At 40.2% G+C, this 26,128-nt stretch overlaps 1 protein-coding gene across 1 annotated transcript; it reads left to right on the top strand.

Moving 5' to 3' along the window:
* Positions 1-1,695: 1,695 nt before the first annotated feature.
* On the top strand, positions 1,696-25,041 carry KCNF1 (potassium voltage-gated channel modifier subfamily F member 1; the record flags this gene model as incomplete). Its single annotated transcript, XM_081315020.1, has 2 exons — positions 1,696-3,274; positions 25,018-25,041. The coding sequence occupies one exon, from the start codon at positions 1,696-1,698 to the stop codon at positions 3,157-3,159; it is 1,464 nt and encodes a 487-aa protein (XP_081171146.1). The 3' UTR covers positions 3,160-3,274; positions 25,018-25,041.
* Positions 25,042-26,128: the final 1,087 nt, after the last annotated feature.

Raw genomic sequence — 26,128 nt, 5'->3', positions numbered from 1 at the left:
CCGGTGTGGTGAGGACTTTGGAGACAGTGTGGAGAAAACTGGGGGTTGAAAATACAAATGCATCCATGACAAGAGGAAAACAAATGGGTGTATGTGCAAGTGTTGAGCTAGAAATCAGTCTGTATGCATGCACACATAAGTTACATTTGGGTTTATTGGATATACACACAGATAGCCAAGAATGAGTCGTGTTCTTTTAATTGGCTACTGAGAACAAGTCTTGATTAGCAAAAGTCAGAAGAATTTTGGTAGCACTTTTTGATACATAGTGTTGTTTTTTTAATTAAAAGGTGTACGTTTTCATGAACTGTAGTTCACTTCATCAGTTACATGGTGTTTAGCAAAACAGATTTATTAGAATCAGAAAAGAAACTATTCAAACACGCTGCAAGGGACGTGCGATCTCACTTGGAGAACACAATACGTGAAAGTTGTGTCATACATGGTAAATGTAGCCTCCTGCAGCGGAACGGTGGTTTGAGGGTTTTAAACAATTCATCGCCATTCTACAATGATTCCAAGAGAAGCCAAGGCTGTCACCTTGGGATCTGTCAAATCTAACGGCACAAATAAAGATAAATGAAATTGCCCATTTAATTAAGGTATTGCAAATTAGTTCATCGAGGCAGGAAAATCAACCTAAGGGAATTAGATCGTTTCTGTTACCCTGAATGAGGCAAACTGAAGTTAGGATTGTGACTAGGCTCAAGTGGTAGGCGATTGTTTTGCTCACACCAGGACACAGGGAAATGCTTAAGTTAGTCACTGTGCATGGACTGGCACTGGGGAAGAAGGCATATTGATCCTCCCATTATGTCACATGTAATAAGCAGTGATGTTTTTAGTTTTAAACAGCCCTTTCTTCTTCAGCTTCAGTTTCTTCCAGCCTTGGAGATAATTGCCAATCATTTAAGACCCTTCAGTCTGTCCAGATGTCACCCACATCTTGAAAGAAGAGATCACGAAGAAGACGACTCTGCTGTCTATGCTTTTCATTTGCAGCACTTAATCATGCTCTTGCTTCATTCCACCAGAAGAGGGTAGACTTTCGAAAGCATTTGACGTCAGCCTGGAATTCCTATTGTGCTTTAAAACAGCAGAGGGAAAACAAGCACAACTTTCTCCTTGGCACCTTGCTAGACCTTGCCTGGAGCAGATGGTGAAAAACGCCCCAAGTCCTTCATTACAAAAGGAATGCAAAAGATTTTTCCCTTGGAAGCTGGGAAGCCACGAGATCGCAAAAACTCCCAGTGGAACTTAAGGTTGTTTTCCTCTCCCACTGCCAGAGCTGTCCTGTGTGGGTACTTTTTGTGCTACAGCCTTTTCTCTAGGGATGATCTGCTTCTGATGGGGAATCCGTGCCACTTTGGAAAAAGACAGAGCAATTTCCCAGCACTGGGTGAGTTTTCTTAAGCATTTCTTTCTCTGCGTTGAAATTTGTCAGGACAATTCGAATAAATGTGCTCTGACTCAGAAGCAGCCAGATGATTTGTCTCTTTACGGAAGCTTGTTGCACACTTCACAAGGCTTCACAACCGACAGATAGACTTGGGTCCCCTTTCCTAGCCCTGCTGAAAGTCGTTGTAGTTCAGATTGGCTAAGACACAGCGAGTGTTGGCTTTTTGCAAAATTACCCAAGGTTTGTCCAAGGGAAGAAGCTATTTGAAACACAGCTGCAAGAAAATAATTTAAAAAATGAGCGAGAATGTTAGTTTGCAAGAGCTGGACAGCGACAGGTCAGAAAACAGTGAAGAGATGGAGATTATTGTTAATGTTGGAGGCGTAAGGCAGGTGCTATATGGGGACCACCTGAACCAGTATCCCAACACAAGGCTAGCAGAACTTGTGAACTGTTTATCAGGAGGATACGATACCATTTTCTCACTTTGTGATGACTACGATCCTGGGAAACGAGAGTTTTACTTTGACAGAGATCCAGATGCTTTCAAATGCATCATCGAGGTTTATGATTTTGGGGAAGTTCACATGAAGAAAGGCATCTGTCCCATCTGCTTCAAAAATGAAATGGAATTTTGGAAAGTGGATCTGAAATTCCTGGATGACTGTTGCAAAGCACACCTGAGTGAAAAAAAGGAAGAACTTGAAGAGATTGCCCGTCGGGTCCAGTTGATCTTGGATGACTTGGGAATGGACTCGTCCGAAAACAGCTGGACCAAGTGCAAAAAATGCATCTGGAAATTCCTGGAGAAACCTGAATCATCCTACCCGGCTCGGGTTGTAGCCGTCACATCTTTTCTACTCATCCTGACCTCGTCTGTAGTGATGTGTGTGGGAACCATCCCAGAACTGCAGGTGCTGGACTCTGAAGGTAAATCCATAGAGCACCCAGTTTTGGATAAGATTGAAACAGCTTGTATTGTCTGGTTTACTCTTGAGTATGTCCTCAGACTCATCTCTTCTCCCAATAAGTTGCACTTTGCTCTTTCTTTCATGAACATCATTGACATTTTTGCAATCCTTCCTTTCTACGTCAGCCTCATCCTGACCCATTTGGGCACCAAATTGATGGAATTAACCAATGTACAGCAAGCTGTCCAAGCACTTCGGATCATGAGGGTGGCCAGAATTTTCAAACTGGCACGCCACTCCTCAGGTCTACAGACATTGACCTATGCTCTTAAGAGGAGCTTTAAGGAACTGGGGCTTCTCCTGATGTATCTAGCAGTTGGGATCTTTGTGTTTTCTGCTCTGGGTTACACAGTGGAGCAAAGTCATCCTGAAACATTGTTTAAGAGCATCCCTCAGTCCTTTTGGTGGGCAATCATCACCATGACCACCGTGGGTTATGGAGACATCTACCCAAAGACAATTCTGGGGAAACTCAATGCTGCTATCAGTTTTCTTTGTGGGGTCATAGCCATTGCCTTGCCCATCCACCCCATCATTAACAACTTTGTGCGATACTACAACAAGCAGAGAGTGCTAGAGACAGCTGCCAAGCATGAGTTGGAACTGATGGAGCTCAATGCAGGGGACCAGAAAGGCAGCGGTTCCCATGATAAGCCAGAGCACCTTCTGGGGAATGAAAATGAACATTCCCAATGGAGCAGACACCAGAAATTCTCCTATAGTGACACTTTCATTCACCTCCTGTCAGATGATAACTATTACCGAACCAGGCTTCAGAGTTGCAAGTAGTCTGCCTCCATTCAGAAGTCTGGAATAAAAGAGAAATAGAAAGGACTCTTTTGAGGTCAGATGTTTTGCACAGGCTTAAAACACACAAATGTCACAGTGTCTCCACTTTCTTTTGGTAAGTCATGGATTAGGGAAAGCGAAGAGGGCAGAGAATGTATAGCCAAGTGTGCTGATCCAAACTGCCACTTCAGGAGCCAAAAAGATAAATAAAACTAAAGATCTGTGAGTCTCTTGGCCAGTTAATGTTTCATGATTGCTTATGCAACCTTATAAAATCACAAAAGATGTTCTGCATAATAATAATAAAAGCAAAAATACATGTGTATAGAGCTGGTCAAAGATGTCTCTGAGTTGCTTGATAGAAAAGTCATTTCAACATTTCTGAAACCTTAGTATGTTTAGCACAATGCAATCTTAAGATTTTTACAAGTGAAATCCAATTGAATATGTAATACTCTGGGAAATGTGTTTTTAAAAACCTGTAAGATTTGGTGATTCAAAACTTCCCTTTTTAGCAAAGAAAAAAGATTGCTCCTGAAGGTACTATAATAAAATGATATTTATGCCAAATAACAGGATCTTCAGTGGATATGTTTTTCTTGTTATGATTTCATTCAGTTCCTTGTAGGAAAGTTCCATGCTTTAAAACTTTACACTAAGCCTTTAACCCTTTTAAAAGTAATACTGACATTCATTTGTCTTCAGTCTTGCAAAAAAGGAGAAATAAAAGTGATCAAAGAAAAACTTGTCACAACAGCGTGTATTTTATTTATAGTGGTAAGATGTTTGTGCAATTTCTAGTAATACAGCATTTGATTTCTTAGCAAGAGGATAAATCTCTCATGCAGCCTATGTTCTGAAGGATGGGTATAGCATGGAGAATTTACAAAGTGATATCTATGGATCTAGCAAATATAGTCAAGCAAAACATCTTATAAAACTATGGGGTTTTTTAAATGGCCAGAGCCATTTATTTCTGGATGGGGTTGCTTTTTGCTTAGAATTTCATAGTGCAATTATTCAATCCAAAAGTGATAATTTACATTTTAAGAGTGGCAGAAAAGAACTAAGTACCTGAAGTTCTGGGAATATCAGAAAGGATACCATAAACAGGTAGATTTAAGCCAGATCACCCTCTGTAAAAAATAATAATAATCGTGTCTTCTGGTATAAAGAATGGCTACAGTTGCAATGAAATTTATTGGAACTTGAGTTTGAGTTTGAAAACATATATTTCACTCACCAGCACAATTCATTTTTACAAGTCATGTGATGAGACTGACTTGGATCATTTTCTTATGTGAAGACTGTAGATTTGTTTTCCAAGAAGCTCAGTCACATTGCCCAATGCTGGATAGCCGAGACAAATAAAAAATGATGACGATCTTTTAATTTTGTAACACTCTTTTGCCAGGTGTAATAAGAGGAAGGCAAATGTCCTCTGCCATTGTACTTGCTCTCTTATGTTCAGTTCTGATCCATCAAATTGGAGGGTAATTTTTAAAATTAATCCTCGTGCTTCTACTTTCTTGTATTACTTGGAAGATCTCAATAAGATGGCATGCTATTTGGGGGACAAGTGGAAAAGGGCTTGAGGAAATATTTAAACCCCTCATTTTTTTTAAAAAAACTTGATTTTAATTTATTGCGTTAAGAACAAATAAAGTTGCATAGAAGTTCTCCCTCTTTTTCTAGCCTGATAACCATCCCATAATATCAATGGAGGCAGAAGCAGTGATTCAGCAAAGGACATAAAACTTTAGACTCGTGGCCAAGAGGGATTTTGAATCATAGTCTCAGGGTTGTTACATTTGGAAACAAACAATTTACCACTAACTCAACAACAGGAAATAGATTCTTGTGGATGAGGATAAGGATGTAAAGTAAATTATAAGTAAAAGGATTTGGAATTCTCCAAATGCCAAAATGCAAGTGCTAAATAAAGTTGCCAACCAATCATTACTGCAGCCTTTAGCACAACTGCTCTCATTTAGCATTAAATTCATGGGGCAATGATTCCTTTTAATAAAACTAATTAATTCGTTAGTTAGAGATCTGAGTAAGAAGCAACACATACATTCTGCCACTCCAGAAGCACATTAAGAAAGTACAGGGTTCTTCTAAAATAAAATAAATGATAGAAAATAGCTTCAAAACTAGATCATGGGCAGATCTATGACTCCACAACTCAGCCCAAATTCATCTCCACAAAAATCTAGAAACCTCTTCACCACCACCACCACAACAACAGCTGTCAGCCTTATCAGGTAAACCAGACCGAAAACATGATCAGATAAGTTAATTCTACTTTATTGTGAAGCTTTATTAAGAGAAACCAGCAAGCCTGAGAGTAAAATTCTCCTGCTATCACCTTTTCAGTCCAATAACTAAAGGAAGGTCTCCTGCGCTTTTTGCTCTGCCCACTGTACAGCTGTGGGCTATGCTGTCTCTTACGGTACCTGACCATTCACTAGACAGCATCTCTTTCCCTAATCTCCCAAGGTCATTACACTAAACGAGGCTGTGTGCCTGCCCAAGGGGCACCTTTCCTCTTTTTGCTCCCTTCTCCATTTGTTGTGCGCAGAACTGACATTGATAGAGTATCAATTAAATATTTACTTTTCAAATTTACATCCAGATTTGAAAGCCAAGAAAGTCAAGTCCACCGTTCCTAGCTGACTAGCAGTTGCAGTCTGAGGTAGCTGCTGCCTTATCTTGGTTATTCGTAAAGTCTTCCTTGGATTTTGACTAAGTTGGCCCAAATTCAAGTCCACCTTCAGCTTGGGAGTTCACTGGGTGATTTTGGGACCAGTCACTCTATCTCACTCCAGTTTATCTTAGAGGATTGTCACTGTGGGATAAAGGATGGAATTGATCCTATGGAGTAGAGGATTGAATTGGTCCATCACTAGAGGAAACATAAGATGCAAATTTATCACCAAACAACCTTGCCTTGAAGTATTCATTAGGCTGTTGGAACATAAACGACAGCTTATAGTTTTTCTTGGGAACAGGGATCTTGAGCGTCCCGCACTTTTTTGTTTCTCCAAAGAATGAGAAGTTCAAGAGATACAGCACTTACTGAGATCTCATTGCATTTGAAAGAACAAGCCGCTGATTTTATGATTTTCTAAATTTATAAAAACATTGATTCAATACAGTTAATTATATTGATTGATGACCAGAGCCCTCTTCTTCCATTTCAAGTCTTGGGAGAAAGAGTTACTCCCCAAAGGCCTCTCTAAATTTTCTGTCGCTCTTCCTTTCTCTATTTTGTAAAAACAACAGTCAACTGTAGCCCAGTGAGACAAATGCTTCAACTCCCTTCTTTCAGGTATATTAATGGGAGAAGATTCACGGGTAAAAGAGATTGCTACACCAACAAACAATCTAGCCAGGACTGCTGTTTAAATATAATGTGAAATGACTGGAAACAGATCCTCAAATCCCTATTTCTGCAATCCAAACATGTTGGAACAGGGCTGATACGGTACTTTTTCCCCTCTGCCCAGTTTCTCCACCTGCTGTAGGTCTTGTGGACAACAGCTCTACCATCTTGCATAAACATTAACTCTGGACTGAATCAAGAGATAGCTGCATGGTACATGTGAGTGACAGGACCCTGCAACATCCCCCAATTAGACAAAATGCATTAACATAAATCAAGATTCAAAGTGGCAGAGATCTTGGAAGATCTTAGGCTTTTTGCATAGCAGTTTATGAGATTTGGGATATTTTTCATGTATTTTTTGGGCTCCCTCTCCTGATCACTTACAGTTCCTATGGCTTGTTTGCCTAAACCTAGGTGAGATCAACTGTCCATGCAGAACCTGGAACGCTGGAAGGGTGGACTTGTTCTACCCATTTTTCAACAATTTCACTGGTGCTACTGGCCTCGAGGACTCTAAGCAAAAAGCTTGCTCAGGAGTCTACAACGTACAGTGGACTATTCCACTATTCAAATCCTCCCCCTCCATTTTCTCTCAGTTCTTTTCCTGGCTTGCTTTTTCCACTCTGTCTCTCTTCTTTCCATTCATGGTGTTTGGTTTCCACTTGCATTTTTTCCTCCATCATCACCTTTCTCCAGCTATTTTCTATCTCTTACTGTTTTAAAGGGGAAGTTGTCTGCTACCATTGTATCCAGCAGCATTTTCATTTCTCCAGAAGATGAGAGGAGATGATGGGGTCTTGGTACTTCTTGAGGTGATGCCATGGACTTCAACCTGGTGATCTGTGGCACTCCATAAATTTGCAAGGGAAGTTTATTTTTCTCCAAAACACTGAAATCAGTTCAGTGCCACAGAGTCAGCTTCTCTGCTTGCAGAAGCGTTATGAAAAAGCAACATTAAGGAGTCCCACTTTAGGAAGTTCATTATGGAACTATCTCACGTCAGTAAAGAGGAGTACAATCTTCCTTCACATGCCGCTGTTTCTTTTCACCGTTCTGATTTCCATATCTGTTCTCACTGTAAGAGGAACATGCTCTTCATCTGACCCCTTCCATTTGTATTCTTTCATTTGAAAATACTAATGCTTTACAATGCACTTAAAGCAATCAGGGTGACATTTTTATGGAAATCTTTAAAATGAAGATGAATTCAGAATTTGTGTGGGAGAAGAGCAGTGCTCTGCTAGTAATATTACACTAAGATATTTACCAGGAAAATGAAACATGCAATCTTATGCATGTTATATTATCTGATAGAACCTCCACAGAACTGATTTCACGGCAGGCTGTATTGGATAATTGCTTGGATCCTAGATTGCCTTCTCTGGTAAACATGGTACAATGTCAGTTTGGCTTCAGCAATGCAGCTTTCTGGGGGGAAGATTGCCCCCAGGGTAAGTGGTAATTACTGTATGGTAGGACAGCCATGAATCTGCATCGTGCATAATAAAATGGAATCTTTCATATTTGTTCAATTTTACTGTTTTGGTTTAAGAAACCATAATATAATATGCTTTCTAAACCAACTGAAAAACCTTTCCGTGAAAGGCAACACATACATTTTTAAGATCAAATATAAATATTCATTGTTGGGTTCAGGATTCATGCTGAAACTGGTAACTGCATTTTGTAGACAGGTTAGGCTTTCATCCTCACAGTGTTAAATTAGCATAGTTATTCAATAGCATGTGGATTAAATGATGAAGTCTATAGCAGGAAGGTAGACACTTGTGGTCTCTCAAAATGCTTGGACAACCTAATGTCCTATTCATGTATCTTAGAAGCCTCTTTTAATTATGTTAATGTCAGTTTGATTGCAAAGCTGTTCAGCTATGCTACTATCCCGATCAGTGAGCATTTCAATCAATCAGTCAATCAATCAATCAATCAATCAATCAATCAGAATAGATCTGGAAGGGATCTTGGAGGTCTTCTAATCCAATCCCCTGCTCAAGTAAGAGATCCATTTCAGACAGGTTTTTGTCCAGGCTCTTCTTAAAAACCTCCAGTGATGAAGGCAAAGCTGTTCCACTGGTTAATTGTTCTCACTATTAGGAAGTTTCTCCTTAATTCCAGGTTGCTTCTCTCCTTGATTAGTTTCCATCCATTGTTTCTTGTCTTGCCTTCTGGTGCTTTGGAAAATAAGTTGACCCCCTTTTCTTTGTGGCAGCCCCTCAAATACTGGAATACTGCTATCATGTCACCTCTTTCTTTTCTCTAGACTAGCCATACCCAAATCCTGCAACCATTCTTCATATGTTTTAGTCTCCAGGCCTTTAATCATCTTAGTTGCTCTTCTTTGCATAATTTTCTAAAGTCTCAACATCTTTCTTGTGATGTGGTGACCAAAACTGGATGCAGTATTCCAGGTGTGATCTTACAAAGGATTGATAAAGCGTTACTAATACTTTGTGTGATTTTGATTCTCTGCCTCTATTTTTATCACCAACAATTGTATTAGCTTTTTTTGGCTGCTGCCACACATTGCTGGCTCATATTTAATTGACTGTCCACTAGGACTCCAAGGTCCCTGAATTTGAAACACATAGAACAAACACATAGAGGAAGCTCATACAGTAGCTCTAACAAGATCCAGTCAAAACAAGTAAGGATAAGAAAAGATCTACAGCAGTCAAGTTACATTAGACAAAGTGAGACATAGGAGGTAAAATCAACAGAGCAAAAAGACCGAAAGTTTTTTAAAAAAAATTTTGAGGTTACAAGTTGAGATACCTGCATATGGTCATCAGATCTGCTGAGGAACTGAATCCAGGGCTGTAATCCCCAAGCTGGGAGCTATCATCCTTCCTCTGGATAACATGATGAACATAGTTTTCCTGAAAAACAACTCTGTGCTTCATCCTGATCAGAATCTTGTCCACGAAGCAAAGCATGGGGTGAAATCTGGACCAAATGTGGCTTATGAAAATTGTCATACTGAACTCTTCAAAATATAAAAACATAATCACCAAAGCGTAAATGTGAATGTGAATGCAAGGGAAATAATTTAATACAAGGAGAGAGTCAATCCAATCCAGTCGAATGCAATGCAACGCAACGCAACGCAACGCAATGCAATGCAATGCAATGCAATGCAATGCAATGCAATGATATCAAATAAATTCAATTTTAACATTAGTAAATTTTATATGTAATTTTAATAAAGTGAAATCAGGTATAAAATCAGGTATTAAAAAATATTTTATTTTGAACCCACTTTATTTTGAGACTTGAGCCCCCTACCATGACATTCAAAATCAAATTCTCAGACATCTGAAAAAAGTCATTCATGAATGAAGGTGACTATACGTATCCCAGGATAATGTTGCAGGATCCAATCTGGGTTGGTCACCAGGACCAGAGGTTTTGTCTTCCAATCTGGTCACTGACCCAGATTGGATTCTGTAAAGTCATTCATCATTATCATAATGCCTGGGAGCAAGATTGTATGACATCTGCCACTGTAGTACAACTATCATTAAAAAAATATTCACTGATCTCCATATGGCAGCTGGTGCTGTAGCTCAGTGGTAAATAGCATGCTGTGTTTTCAGCAAATCTCAAGGCTTCATCCTTGCCATCTGGAGTTTAGATAGACTCTAGCTAGGAGGGTTGAGAAATATCTGTGCCTGAGACACCAGAGAAATGTTGCTAATCACAATAGGAAAGACATGGACCAATGAGCTGGCTCAATAGAATTCATTGGTACATGAAAGTGCCAAACGTTGGGCCATGTTCTAATGACATCACTATGTTCTACAGATGAACCTGTTGATGGCTTTCTTAGCTGGTATGGGAACAAAGCACAACATCTCCTGCCAATGGAGCTTCTTTATGTCTACTTCTGGTCATCATAAGCTTGCAGCACACACACCATTTCCAGCCAATCAGCTGCAAAAGGAGATCTTTTTTTTTCAGGAGAGTTATGCCAACCAATCAACCAATGGCTTTTCAGTCTCCAGGGTTTTGCCAAGTAGCTATTTGTATAGGGTAAGAAAAGCTAATTCCCCAGTGCAAAAAGTGAAGTTTACCTTACAAGCATATTCATCACTCCTAGATGCCATTTTCCATACTCATTTCTCTCCCATTCTTCTACTGTCAGCAAGTGAAAAACAGATAGGGTTTCACGGTGAAAATTTGTTCAGCTGTTGACTAAAAAAGGCAGCTTATGAAGAGTGGCAGGCTTCCAGGATGAGGAAGTCTTCAAGATTTTAAAGCTTTCAATTTCCCAAGCATTGTAAGCAAGGTGATTCTTCCACTTCATTCCCACAGTGAGCAAGATGAAAGAACAGCATTAGTAGGGAACATATTGTATGAGAGCTGATTTTCATTTTGCCATTTCTGTCTGCCTTTCCATAGCCTCAGCTATGGAAAGAATGCTACTATATACTAGCTTTCTTATATTTTCAGGAGGTGAGTGCATGAAGACACATTCTCATTACCTACAACATTTGTCTAACTAGTTTCCATTAGAGGAAACCGTATTTTCCAGAATGATAAAAGAATCCTCCAACCATATTATTTCCAAACTTTTAAAAGGATGTAAGAAATAGAATTTTTAATTTAGTCAGGAATATATCTTTATTTTTATTAATAAGTTACACACAGAGATTTCTGGGATCTTGGCCTCAGTTTTGCTCAAGCTGTTTTTGAAGACTTGAATCCAAATTTATTTGAGCATAGACAATAATATTGTCTTATCACTGCTATTTATAGATTACAGTATAATTACAATTTCTGGCCATGAGATTGATGGCTTAGTGCACAGTGCAAACCTATACAGGGTCTGGAAGAATTTACTTTGTAAGATTTTAAATATTTTACCAAAGAATTTTGGGTTGTCTTTCAAACTAACTGAATCTTTTTTGAATTTGTCTGTTTCCTCTTATGCATGACATTTATGTCCTACATTGGGGAAGTAAACTTTTTTAGCTATTTTTTGTGGGAAAAGCTGATCATGTCTATTCTCAATGAACTTTCTCCTTTTCTCTCACACATGTAAATGGTGCTATTCAGTAATTTAATTTAATTTAATTTAATAACATTTATATACCGCCCTTCTCCCTGAGGACTCAGGGCGGTTCACAGGGCAGAATAAACACTTTCTGTCTAATTGTTTGAACATATATGTCAGGGGTAGGCAAACCTTGGCTCTTTTATGACTCATGGACTTCAACTCCCAGGAATTCTAGGAGTTGAAGTCCACGAGTCATAAAAGAGCCAAGGTTGCCTACCCCTGTATATAAATAGTATTCTTTAAAAATTATCTGACTCTGTCATTATCCAACAACTACTACCGAGAGTTACCTGGAACATAGATTCAGTGCAAATACTGCAACAGTGTCAGAAACTAAGACAGTTCAAAATAATAATTCTGAGATTTCCTTCCATATCTAAACATATTACATCACCATTTGGAATAATAGCAACAATAAAAGAAGAATATATAAATAATGCTGATATCAGAAAAGCATTCTCATACTTGATCACATCATTGCTACACCTCAATACAATCCAAGTGGTACAACAACATCTCACACATGCTCCAGAGTATAGTGCAAATTACTGCTGGCAAAACACTCTTTGTGTGATGGAAAGAGGAGAATGACAGATGAATAGCCTGAATATTGTACAGATCCTTAAGGAAAGTATGTGTATCTGTGTCTATTTCTCCCACTGGCATACATCTCAAGAACTTGTTTTGTTCATTCTTGGGAGAGATTACTCATTCTGCCCTTTATTCTTGATTGGACGATAGTGATAAATGTAGAGTTTTAAGAAGCAGACAAATCCATGGAGAATGAAACTATCACTGCCTGCTAGTCCGTCTTCAAAGGCAGCTTGCCCTAAATTTTAGCTACTGTGCTCTTGTAGTCTGCTTGCAAACTTTCAAAATGCCCACTGTTGGAACTATGCAGCCTAGACAGACACAAACCCTGTTTGTGGCAGAGCTCCTGCAGAGCTGCCTATACAGTATATCCCTAATTAGTGATTTTTTTTTTTGGCTATTACTTCTTAAACTAGCACAAGAAATCCTTTGAAAAATATAATGAAAGCTACAGCACTGTCCCCAGCACTGTCCCCAGGGAATGATTATGCTTCAAAGTGCTTTGAAAGACACTAAAGTTAGATCATTAAGTCACCTATTTTCTTAATGAAAGATTTCTATTTCATTAAATTTTCTAATTAAAAATGGCATTAAATAGGCTTTGGAGCTTGCTGGTTTATTAATATACACAGCTTGATAGCAAAAATTGTTTTTCTTCTATCAATGCAACTGATGACATTCAAAGTACCCCTGTCTGAAATCATGGAGAAGTCTTTCTTAGTATTAACACTGGAAGGTATTCTTTTCCTTAAAAAAAGGAACAGGGCAACAGATTGAATCAACCCAAGACAGAGAAAGAACAGCTTTCTAGATCAGGGCTTTTCAACCTTTTCACCCATTGTACCACTTTTAGTATATGGCAACATCCGAGTACCACCAGTTGCCTAGCAATGTGTCAAAAACTTGATGACTAAAAAAAAACCCAAAAGGAACAAAGTGATGAAGTACAGGTAGTCCTCGATTTACAACAGTTTGCTTAGTGACTGTTTGAAGTTACAATGGCACTGAAAAGGTGCCTCCCAAGCCACAGCCAAGCAAGACACCTGCCTGCCCACCCGGCAGCACTCTTCCTCCTGTCCGAGGTTTTCATTGTTGTGAGCATTTCTGTTGAGGATTGGCAGAGGGGATGGGGTGGGGAGGTGTTTGGTTTTTATTTCCCCCTCCCCCGCTGGGTGGTTGCAGCAGGTTTTGGTCACTTCACATGACCCTGGGACACTGTGACCATCATAAATATGAATCAATTGCCAAGCATCTGAATGTAAATCACAAAACCCTGGAGATGCTGCAACATTCCAGCTGATCGGCGCTTCTTCTGGGCTCAGCAGACGTGCCAAGATCAGCGCCGAGCTCCAGCTGGAGCCTGGCGCTGATCCTGGTGCTTCCGCTGGGCCCTGACAGCCCTGCAGCTCCAGCCGTCTCTCGCTCAGGCTTCTGCGGTGCTGCCACCGGTTCAGTTCATTCCCCTCCCCTGCTACCAACTTTTCTAGAATGGTCGCGTATCACCTGCCAGGTGCCAATGTACCCCAGGTGGTACCCGTACCACTGGTTGAAAAGCCCTGCTCTAAATAAACAAATCAAACATTGCCTGGTGCACCAAAGACAGTAATCAAGGTGCCAGACTGATCTCACTAGAAAAAAAAGGTCCTCGCCACTGAAAGTTTAAATCACCTGTTTTCATCTGATGTCTTGGTTGTCCCACAGGACAGTGAAAAGGTGCTATTGTCTCTGCTTTTAATCAGTCCAACCTTACAAATAGGACAGCAATCCCATTGTTTGCTTGATAGCAAGACAACAATGCCACCCTTTTCCCCCCACCTCACAAAATCAGTACAGAATGTGCTTAGATTTTAAAAGTAACATGGGAGATGTCTCCAAATCAATTTTACCTCCAGATCCCTATCATTGGTTGAATTTTTATATTCATTAGAATGTAGGTATCTGATGTTATCCAAATGCTGCTTATTTATACGATAAAGGTGGGCAGCTCTACCCATCAGAAGCTGCAGATTCAACACCTGCAACTCATTTCCGCAGCCCCACCCAGGTGGAAATGTATTTTCAGATGGCTCACATTTCAGTACACATCTTTTCAGATGGCTCATCTTTCAGTACATCAAGGAGAAGATTTGCTCCTACTGATTTCAGGATCCATCTCTGTCAATAACTGCTCTGTTTAGGAGCACAGCATGCCCTGCTTGAGTTTTTTCCAGTTCCAGGCACCAAAACTAATTTACAATGTTTTTAATTGCTTTCTTTCAGTCCCTCCGTTGGCAGACTACTCTGTACTTCAGTCCTGGTGTTTGATGTTTGAATGCCTAAAAATTAAGGCAGTGCTCCATACATAATACTGTTTTATCCCATCACTGTGACAAGTCATAAATTAAGCCTGCTACTCATGATTGACTTCTTTCCTCCAAACTTTCCATCATTGCCAATGATTAGCATTCATTCTTTTTCACGTTGTTTGCTTTTTTTATTCTCCCAAATCCTTAATTTTTTCTTTAAAACTGCTATATTTATTTTGGGAGGCATCCCAGGCTGGAAGAACTCTAGTCTTTCTCGGATCGAAGGCCTAGTGCAGCCTTCTCTCATCTCCTTGATAGACAGACTAGCTAAGGATTATGGAGGAAGTAATCCTGCACAAATAGAGTTGTCATATATGGAGTGCAAACATCTGGATGATATTAGACAGTCCTGAGCAAAGAATTTTCTGTGTCTCTTTGCTGTGATCCAATGACATCCACTAGACTAGACCCTTGCAGCCATGATTTGATAGCCCTTATCATTTTAGGTCATCTATGATCCTGAAGGGTCCCTTGTCCTTTTCAAGCCCAAACTACGCTTTTCTTGAAGAAACAAATGTTCTTGATCTGCAGCACCTGGCAACAGTCCTGGTTCTACAACAGGCATGTAAAACTGCCAGCCCATGGGCTGGATGCATCATTCCAAAACCGCATCCACCCTATTGCCGGCAATGGGGAAAAAGTCGCAATACCTCGCGAGACGTCATGTGATGTCATGAGTTTGACATGCCTGTTCTACAACATACTTGTCTGGACCAATGGGGGAGTCAGGAGGTACTATGCTATGGGAATAGCAGAAAGGTATCCATTGATCTGGTAATGTAAATCAGTGTTTCTCAACCTTGGCAATTTTTAAGGTGTATGGACTTCAACTCCCAGAATTCCCCAATTAGCATGGTAGCTGGGGAATTCTGGGAGTTGAAGTCCATACATTTGAAAGTTGGGAAGGCTGAGAAACACTAATCTGAAATAATGGGGAAGTAGATGTAGGCCAAATCATGCTCAACCTTGCACAGGGTAAAGCTAATTGCACCCAGTTAACCATGTTCCATAAGTACTAAATCCTGTTTGGTCTAGCTAGTCCTCCAAGAAAAAGAGCTGGAGAGAAAAAATAACTAAGAAGCTAGTTTCTATCACAGAACCTTCTGGCCATGCCCAGCAACACAACAACAATTCCCAGGCACTCTTAAGCCATGCCTATTGCTATGTGGAAAGAGGAAATGCAGAGCAATGGGGAAATGCCAGGATCACATCCCTCTCCTTTAAATCTGTCCCTCCTCTCTCTGTAGGGCATAGACATCTGCAATGCTAGATAAATTGGAAGTGTAGAGGCCACTGGTGTAGTGGGGTGTATCAGAGAAAGGAGTGTGATATATGAAAGAGAGGAAGAAGTTGGAGAGCACCTGTGCAGTGGTTGAAGGCTCAGCTGCAGCAGCTGAATGAAGGCTGCTTCTACTGGAGAATTGCCAGAGGGACAGAAGATGTAAAAAGTCAGCTCAGAAGAATGGGGCAACATGGACCCCAAAGGTGGTTGCATTACACCAAGGAAAATAAAACATCTGAGCTACTCCCCCACCCAATCCCTTCTAAAAGTACTAGCAAGCCTGATGACAGCCCAGAGGCTTAGCAAACATAGGGAAAGCTCAAAACATTGGCAAAATGTAGAAGGGAGAAGCTGATGCAGACCATCTAGAGAATTTAAAATTGAATGCTAGGCCTGAAAAAGCAACAGAAAATCAGAAGCAAACATTTTTGCACTAAGGAACTTCTTGAATAAGGATAGCCTTGTGCTTTAAAATTTATGTTGCGTAGGTGTGTTGTGTTATCCTGCCAAGAACTTGTGACATACTGCCAGTCTGTATCTTTTCCATCTACAAAGCCAGTCTATTCTCAAGGCCCCTCCTAAATGCCTCGAACATGAATAGGCCTTGGATCATGACACCAGTCCCACCATCTTATCCTCTGCCTCCCCCCTCACCCATCCGAACACCTCTGCATTCTTAGCAAAATGTTTTTAATTTGATAAGCTTAGCAGAGGAAGTTAAATTCAAATTCTCATTCCCCAGCTCATATCTTTAGTAGCTGGTTCTGTTTATGAAGTATTTCTAGATAGGAAGAGCTGTGGTGGCACAGTGATTAGAAGGCAGAATTGCAGGCTAACTCACTGCTCACTGTCAGGAGTTCGATCCTGACAGGGCTCAAGGTTGACTCAGCTTTCCGTTCTTCCAAGATTGGTAAAATGAAGATCCAGATTGTTGGGAGCAATATGCTGACATTTGTAAACCTCTCAGAGAGTGCTGTAAAGCATTATGGAGAGGTATATTATAAGTCTAAGTGCTAAGTGCTATTGCTATTATACTATAGACATGAAGGGTTCCTGCAGGAAACCGAAGGGAGCAACTTCAGGAAATCAGGATGCTTCGTCAGACAGTCAACTTACTGTAGATACCAAGACTGCTTTATAATTGTGCTTGTCATTGGCATTTTATGATAACATTCCTGCTAGAGATGCCTGTTGGGTTCTGACAGACGAGGACTCAGAGTGGTTTAACAATGAACGAGTTTATTGAATACACAAAGTCAACTGTCAACTGTCAAATGTTGCAACCTTTTATAGGGGAAGTGTTTGAACTGTATCCAATCAATGGAGCTTATTTTCCCGCTCCTCGGTTATTGCAACCAATGATTGCACCAGGATCTCCCGCTCAAACCCTGCTATTCTGCAATCAGCTAATTCCCTTATTAATAACTATTTACATACACAACAATGCCCTTATAAGCTCATAACTCTTTTATTGTAATTAACTTTAATAAGTAATAGTAATGTATGGGACAGCAATCCAGAGGCTTTTATTTATTTTATTAAATTTGTTTTCTGCCTATCTTGGCACAAGGCGATTTTTTATTGAGACTCGTTATGCATGATTTTTCTTGGACTTCCCCCCCCCCCCAGGAAATAAGAAGTAAAAAAATATCTCCAGGGGCTTTTTTGATAAAATAGTTCACCCCTAAATATCCTGACATAGTAAATGCTGAGAAGGTCATTTCTTCCAAAAATGTCATCATGATCCTCCCTGTAGTTCTTGGGGAACTTGAAAAGTTTAACAGGCTATGCATTAAGCAAAAACATGAGAACTTTGGGACATTTGAAAATCTTAGCCGTTATTGTTATAGCTGTCTTGCAGTAGGGTCCACGTTCTTAACCTTGCCCCTTAAAACTGTGCAGTCTGAAGCTGATCAGGGAGAAAACTAAGAGTACAGAGAGGAAAGAGGATCACTTGTCCCCATGTGTGAGTTGAGGTCTGCTTAAGTGAACTTATCCAAAGCCCAACCATGTATATTACTGGCACAAAGTTCTGTGGATTATCAACCAGGAATGTTGTCCTCTGATGCTTGAAACTGTTCCATCCACACTAGGCTTGAGGTATTTCAGACGTCCCATTCACCCTCATGGCTGCAATGTCACCTTGCATTCATTTCATTCATTCTAAGGTTAGTTAAACTTAGATGCTTCCTCCTGAGGATCTTGTGCCAACTCGAAAGAAGATCCTAACCTCTCTGTAGGAGAAGTGTTGAAAAGCCACACTGATTTATTTCTGATTCAACTGACATGCAATTGGAACCACTGCAAATCTGCTTATCATAATAGTTGTTTTAGAAGCTATTTCCTCATTGGAAGAAACTCTGCCCTCATCCCTCTTTTCTGAAGGGGAAGTGCTAGATGGATAGTTTTGTAGATCCCGCCTGATCTATCAACAATGTATTTTACAAGTGTTTTGCCAGTTTCTCCTTTTCTTCAGCAGGCACACAGAGCATGGGATTATTAAGATTCTTCCCATTTTGCCTTTTGTGTTGAGTGGGAATGATTCCAGGGGACTGGTGGTACCACAAATTTAGGATAGGACAGTAGTTTTCCCTGCTCGACGTGTGTTCTTGGCGTTGCTTTTGAACTTCCTTGCAGGGTTTCGGCAGTGAAGATAGAAGAAAAGCAGTGGGAAATTGACCCCTGTGAACACCGAGTCAGCTAGCTGCAAATGTTGCTGGACATTTTGCTCAGCTCTAGAGCTACAGCTCAAAGTGGGCAAACCAAACATAGGAAACAGAATTAAGCAATATAATATTTAAAATTAAAAGACCAAAATGAAGTGCTAAATCAGGGGTGTCAAACTGCCGGCCCATGGGCCGGTTGCATCATACAGAGGCTGCACCCACCCCAGCTCCGGCAATGTGAAAAAAGTCACGGTACATCGCAACACGTCACGTGATGCGGCAAATTTGACGCCCGTGCTGTGAATAAACTAATCAAACATTGTCTGGTGCACCAAAGACAGTAATCAAGGTGCCAGATTGATCTCCCTAGGAAAAAAGGTCCTCTCCACTGAATTTTTAAATTACCTGTTTCCATCTGATGTCTCATTTGTTCCACAGGACAGTGAAAAGGTGCTATCGTCTCTGCTTTTAATCAGTCCAATCTTCCAAATAGGACAGCAATCCCATTGTTTGCTTGATAGCAAGAAAACAATGCCACCCTTTGTCCCCCTCACAAAATCAATACAGAATATACTAACTTAGATTTTAAAATTGACATGGGAGATGTCTCCAAATCAACTTTACCTCCAGATCCCTATCATTGGTTGAATTTCTACATTCATTAGAATGTAGGTATCTGTTGTTGTTGTTGTTGTTGTTGTTGTTATGATTATGATTATGATTATGATTATGATTATGATTATGATTATGATTATGATTATGATTATGATTATGATTATTATGATTATGATTATGATGATTATGATTATGATGATTATGATTATTATTATTATTATTTAAATTTATATGCCACCCTTCTCCCTAAGGACTCAGGGTGGCTCACAACAATAAAAAATTAAAAAACATAGAATACAAAGATTTAAAATTTTTAACAATAAATAAAGGAATAAAGGACAATTTCAGCCGATAAAAACCAAATTTAAAAACCATGATCAGCCAGGCCCGCTTGTTGGAACAACCACGTCTTCAGGTCACGGCGGAAGGATCGAAGGTCAGGGGCCATCCGCAGCTCCGGAGGCAGTTCATTCCAGAGGGTCGGCGCACCCACAGAGAAGGCTCTCCCCCTGGGGGTTGCCAGCCGGCATTGCTTAGCTGACGGAACCCTGAGGAGGCCAACTCTGTGGGAGCGAACCAGGCGATGGGAGGTTGACATTGGCAGCAGGTGGTTATCCAAATGCTGCTTATTTATACGATAAAGGTGGGCAGCTCTACCCATCAGAAGCTGCAGATCCAATACCTGCAACTCATTTCAGCAGCCCCACCCAGGTGGAAATGTATTTTCAGATAGTTCACGTTTCAGTACACCCAGACATCAAGGAGAAAGTTTGCTCCTACTAATTTCAGGGTCCAGAGTCAGTGGGAAATTGACCCCTGTGAACACCGAGTCAGCTAGCTGCAAACATTGCTGGCAACTGAGGGAGGAATTGATTAATGATAGTCTTGGCTGCCAAGGGGGTCTTCTCCGGGGTGCCCATTTTCACTAAATATTAATATGCTTTGTAATGTAAGAAAAAGCATTTAGAACTAGTATCCTCTTGTCCTCACTTCTATAATGGGCTGACTTTGCACAGTGCATGGAAATCTTCATTCGCCAGATAATTTTAATAACGCATATGAATAGTTTTTTATTATTCTCCAGACCGAAATTGCAAGCAAAAATACATTAAAAATAAAAATAAAATAAAAACAAAAGATGAAATATTACAATTGGTGATGAGTTTGTCAGCGGATAATCAAAATCTGGCTAATTTTACAGGCCATGTAACAAAATTTAGCTGCGTTCAAGCAGACTGAATCATAGTGATTTGATGACAGCACATTTTTAAAAAATAAGATGTTTTACCCAGTGTTGGGATTCAGCTGGTTCACACCACTTCAGCAGAACCGGTAGGTAATTTTTTGTTGCCCAGGCCCAGAATGGACTTCCAGAGGCAGCATCCACACAGAGAATTGGTTGTTCACATATTTGAATCCCACCACTGTTTTTACCAGATAAGAGGCTATAAGGCAGGTCCTTGAGCCCTTTAAGAGAGTTGACCATTGCAGCAAGGCTGTGAGCTATAGTTCCTTCTCATGGGGGCATAGTCTTAGCTCATGGGGGGACTCTTTTTGCACCGGTCCTCCAAAACTGCTATGGGGAGAGTGTTGAAGGTAGTGCCCTTCAGAATTTGCAAACAGATATGTGATATTAAGTATCACACTGGCTTGTAAATAGGGGCTTGACTGCTGAGAAAAAGGTTCTTAGGTAGAACAGACAGGTCCTGTTGGGTTTCCAGGTTTTCGATGCGTTGTTTAAATGTCCTGAGTGCAGACTGATTAACGTGAACTAGTTTGGTAATGAAATGTCTGCAGGAAAACCACCAAGCTCAGAGAGTACCAAGGACCTCACCGAGTGTACACCCATAGCCCTTCTATAGGAACATCTCCCTGAAAAAGCTATCAAGACCTATTCCCAACTAAAGTTAGTACATCAGCCATCTGATTCAGTGGACTGTAGCTTACAGAATATTGTGCCTGGTTCAGTGGCGTAGCGTGGGTTGTCAGCACCTGGGGCAAGCACCCGGCCACTGCACTGTCCCTCCCCCAGATAGTCCCTCACTCTCTCTCCACACCGCACCGCACGCCTGGCACCCCCCCACCTCCACAGTGGGCGGCGACCCGGCGGCTCGGATCGGATTCGCACAGCCAGCACTGCAGTGAGAGAGAGTGAGTGAGCCAGGCAGGGGCAGAGAGCTGCGAGTGCGAGCACGCCCCCCCAGATGTTGCGCCCGGTGCGGCCGGCCCCCCCCTGCACCCCCCACGCTACGCCACTGGCCTGGTTCAATAACTTTAAGCCACTTGGGGTTCCAGGGAGGCAACTACTAGGGCTACTGATCGAAAGGCATTGGGCAAGTGCTTCATCTTTTTCTTTGTCACCGCATTTAGGAACACAGGAAGATTTAAAGTGATAAATAATGTTGCCTTGCATTTAATTTTTATTAAGAATTTTGATTATAATAGTAAAAGCTAATGCAAACTAAGCTTAAAGTAAGAAAAGAAAATAGAGAAAAGAGGCAGCCACACATCTTATTTTAACTTTATATTTCTTCCTTTTATTTCTAACGGTCTTAATCTTTAGTTGGCTCAAATAATTGGGAATATTTGGAGCAACATAATGAAAAGGATCAATTTTCTTGGCCTTTGACAATTGTATTTATTATTTTTATTTTATTTATCAGATTTAGAAACTTCCCATTTCTCTTACAGAAGGATTTCCACTGGCTTTTCTTTTTTTAAAGTTTGGAAAGATATGAAATTTGGAAATATTTTTTTAATACTAATTTTTATTAAAACAAATCTTAATATAACGTTCAAATGAAAATAAAGATGATGGGAAAAGGTAAAAACAAGAAGCTATAAATATAAAAAATTGAAGCCCCAACTTTTCCTCCTTGGACAGATAGATAAACCGTTAGAAAAGGGCCACGGAACATTGTTTTTATATCTGATAACTACAGAAAAATTATATGCACAAAGATGGAAAGATATGGTAATCCATATCTAGGAATGGTTGATGAAGATAAAGGAACTTGCTAAAATGGCAAAAATGACGTTTGATTAGAAAAAAAGACAATATCTACATTCATTGGTGACTGGAAACCATTTATGGACTTTTTGCATAAAAATAAAAATATATGATTTATGGTTTTGATGATGAAACAGGATTGTTGTTGTTAGTTGCAAAGTCGTGTCCGACCCATCGCGACCCCATGGACAACGTTCTTCCAGGCCTTCCTGTCCTCTACCATCTTCTGGAGTCCATTTAGGCTCACGCCTACTGCTTCAGTGACTCCATCCAGCCACCTCATTCTCTGTCGTCCCCTTCTTCTATTGCCCTCAACCTTTCCCAGCATTAGGCTCTTCTCCAGTGAGTCCTTCCTTCTCATTAGGTGGCCAAAGTATTTGAGCTTCAACTTCAGGATCTGGCCTTCTAAAGAGCAGTCAGGGTTGATCTCCCCTAGGACTGACCGGTTTGATCGCTTTGCAGTCCCAGGGACTCGCAGGAGTCTTCTCCAGCACCATAGTTCAAAGGCTTCAATTCTTTGGCACTCAGCCTTTCTTATGGTCTAACTTTCACTGCCATACATTGCAACTTGACTATACGCACTTTTGTTGGCAGGGTGATGTCTCCGCTTTCTAGTGTGCTGTCTAGACCCGATGGGTGCATAGAGTCAGATCATCAATGACTTTCGTGCATTGTGCTGTGATCTTCTTGCTAACAAACATGTTATCCATGCATCCGTATCTGTACTTTAATTCTAATCAAAGTCTCAAGCTTCCAATTTTATCTGGACTGTTAAATCGTTCATAACTTCATAAGATCAAAATCTTATCTAGCTTTTTGCTGTATATTTCGGATCCTTTATATTCTTAAACTTATAATTAAAGGTTTCTTTCATTCAGAATTAAAAGCAGATTCACTCAATGTTTTCAGATTTGTCATTCTGAAGGTCTCTGATAGCTTAGAAGTAGTTAATGAGCAATTTCTGAAAGTGATTAGAAAGTGAGGAAGGCAAACTTAGCGTCCTTTAAAAGTCTCCATTGTGGTTGCCAGCAAGGTGACTAATCCTGTTTTTCTCCTGAAGCACAAGCCTGCAGAAAAGTGCTGTCCGGTGGTCTTCTCACAGACAGCAGCTGTCTGCAGCAGAAGTGGGTAATCTCCAGTGGTGGGATTCAGCCAGTTTGCACCAGTTCGGCAGAAACGGTAGCTAATTTTTTGTTGCCCAAGCCCAGAATGGACCTCTGGAAGCAGCATCCAAACAGAGAACCAGTTGCTCACATATTTGAATCCCACCATCCTTTCTTATATGGAGAGGTACCAAGTCTTTCTCAGTTCTTTGCCCCCAGTCATCAGCTTTACTTTCACAGAATTGCCTTCAGTTTGCCATACCTCACCTAAAATGGTAAATAATATTGTGTGGATCACCAGTACAATTTTATAAATGAGGCAGAATAAAACCTTGCCTGGAAATATTTTTCTACTATTGGAGACCTTTTCCTTGGCAAAGCTTCTGTACCATTAACAGGCAGATGGGAAGTTGAAATTCCACAAATTAAAACATGCCCTGGCATGGCAAAGTTTGCAGTTGAAAAATCTGCACATTTATATTTCTGCATGCTTTCAGAAAGCCTTTCAAAGGAAACATCCTCTCTCAATACTGAGAGGTTAGGGTGAGCAGTCAAAATTACTCTGTATGCTCACACAGTCCGGTGTTATGTTTGACAGATGTCACTGGGAGATGTGTGAATAAGAAAGAAGATCTCATTCCAATTCATAATTAAACTTGGAAGCCAGTTTCACTGTGTTTTGATGTTTAGAAATTCACTTACTTCTGCTCTTGATTGACAAATGCCTTGTTGGCAAATATTAGTACAACTGCAGTTTTAAAAACAAAACTGTTTTTGCTAGCAGTTGGTTGTTGATGAATGACAGATTTGCCAGTGCTTCTCCTTGCTTTTCATAATATAATGATGCTGCTTTCATTCAACTTGTTAACCATATTGCTTAGTCAGACCAAGGAACAGAATGCTTTAAATGAAACAAAACAAAACAGAAATGTCTTTGCAAAGTCATTGAACATTTGGGGTTATACTTTGGGGGTTGGGGAGGAATGCCATTAAAAGTAGAGAGTCTATAATTTAATACAGCTATGCAGGTGTTAAAACTTACATTTAGAGAGCTGAGTCAAAGCTGGTTCAGTTCAATCTCAACACTTTTCCAAATCAAATTGGAAAATCAAATTTGTGCAGATTAGAATCTTTGAATTGATTTGAATAATTCTGCTTACACATGTAAATTGGCTTTTTCCAAATTGACTCAGGAATTTGAATTAGTTTGAATCAAGTCACCTGAAGTTCTACAAAGCAACATACAACTGAAATAATAAAATCTAGTTATCATATATGAAATATAGGTAGCATTCAGAGAACAAATACATCATTTTCCTCCAATACAGTATTTTGTTTGTAATACTTTTATTGCTTTACCTTTAAGGCAGGCTGTTTTTGTACAACTACAAAAGAGGCTCTTAAAAACACCAAGGACTGCAGAGGCATGTTCATGATGGAAAGGTGTCAATCACCGCAGTGAATCATCTAGAATAACACACCTGTATTTTTCACGAAGAATCCACAGGTGAAAATTCTGCAGCCTGGAGACATATATTATCACCTATATCTAAAGTTTTTATTTTTAAACCATTTTAAAGCTAAATAAGCCAATGAAGATTTAGCAATTTTGGGAAATGATGTTATAACAACCCCCATTTAGATGTTTTGCACCTCTCCTTTAATAGCACCTCAGCAGGAATATCAAGTGAAAGTTTTCTTAGCATACAAAAAAGCTGACTGCTTATTAAACATAATTTTAGGGAGTTTTTTTATTGTTTCTTTCTTTATACACCATTCAGGATGGAAAAATCATCTCTGTGCTGCAGAAGTTAATAAAGAGCAACCCCAAAGTGCCCAGCTAACATCACAAACATTTCTACAGAGTTTTATAAAAGGTTAGTCAGTAAAGCAGTTGATAGGCAATGAATTTGTTGGAACCCCAAGCACACCTACATACTAAGCTTGTATTTGTTCATTCATATCGCAGCAGTAGCCCAAAGGATAATGAACCCAGCATGACTGGGTGATAGAGCCAGCTCCTGCCAAAATTGTCCAAGGTTTGCAGTGTTGACTTCTGAGATCTCCCCTAGGGGTTTGTGCTTTTTGTAGACATTTCCATTGCAATTCTCTACAACAGGGCTCTCCAAACTTGGCAGCTTTAAGATATGGACTTCAACATCCAAAATTCCCCAGCCAGCATGGCTGGCTGAGGAATTCTGGGAATTGAACTGCACAAGTCTTAAAGTTGTCAAGTTTAGAGACCCTGCTGTATGTACAGTAGTGTTTCCCAACCTTGCTGACTGGGGAATTCTGAGAAGTCCATACAAGTTCAAATGGCCAAGGTTGAGGAACATCTCTTTTTAGGAATGTGATGATCGTGCTGATCCTATGCAGTCTCTCTAATGTCTCTCCTGTCCATCAGCATTTATTTATTTATTCAATTTATGTGGCTGCCCACCTGCCGTGTGATGCTAGCAGTTAACAGAGGGTTGGGAACATCAAAAACAAGCAACAATCAATACAATCACACTGCATCAAAAATAACTCATACTTCTATCACCCTGACCAGAATCTGGGCTCACAGCCATTTCCTCGAGGCATTTCAGAAGCCCCCCCCCCCAGGCTCAGGGTCACCAAATCTTCAGGGGGAAACATTGCTTAGGGATCAAGGGAGGAGAAAAAACCTTAGCATTTTGATTCTGGGTGATGAGCAGAAGTTCTCTGGCAGTGAATTTTTCTCCGAAATGTTTATATAGACATTTCTTTAGTTCTGTAACATAATATGAAAAGCTAAATTGAAGCAACGTACTTTCTGCTTATTATAGGAATGATGACACCATAATCAATACCACTTTGTTACAGCTATATTAGTCAACACTGATGAGAGAATGGAGTTCCTGAGATTATTGG

The sequence above is a fragment of the Vipera berus genome (genome assembly GCF_964194415.1).
Source record: "Vipera berus genome assembly, chromosome: 1".
Taxonomy (NCBI): Eukaryota; Metazoa; Chordata; class Lepidosauria; order Squamata; family Viperidae; genus Vipera; species Vipera berus.
The sequence above is the reverse complement of the archived record's forward strand: the minus strand, read 5'-3'. Positions and strand labels throughout refer to the sequence as shown.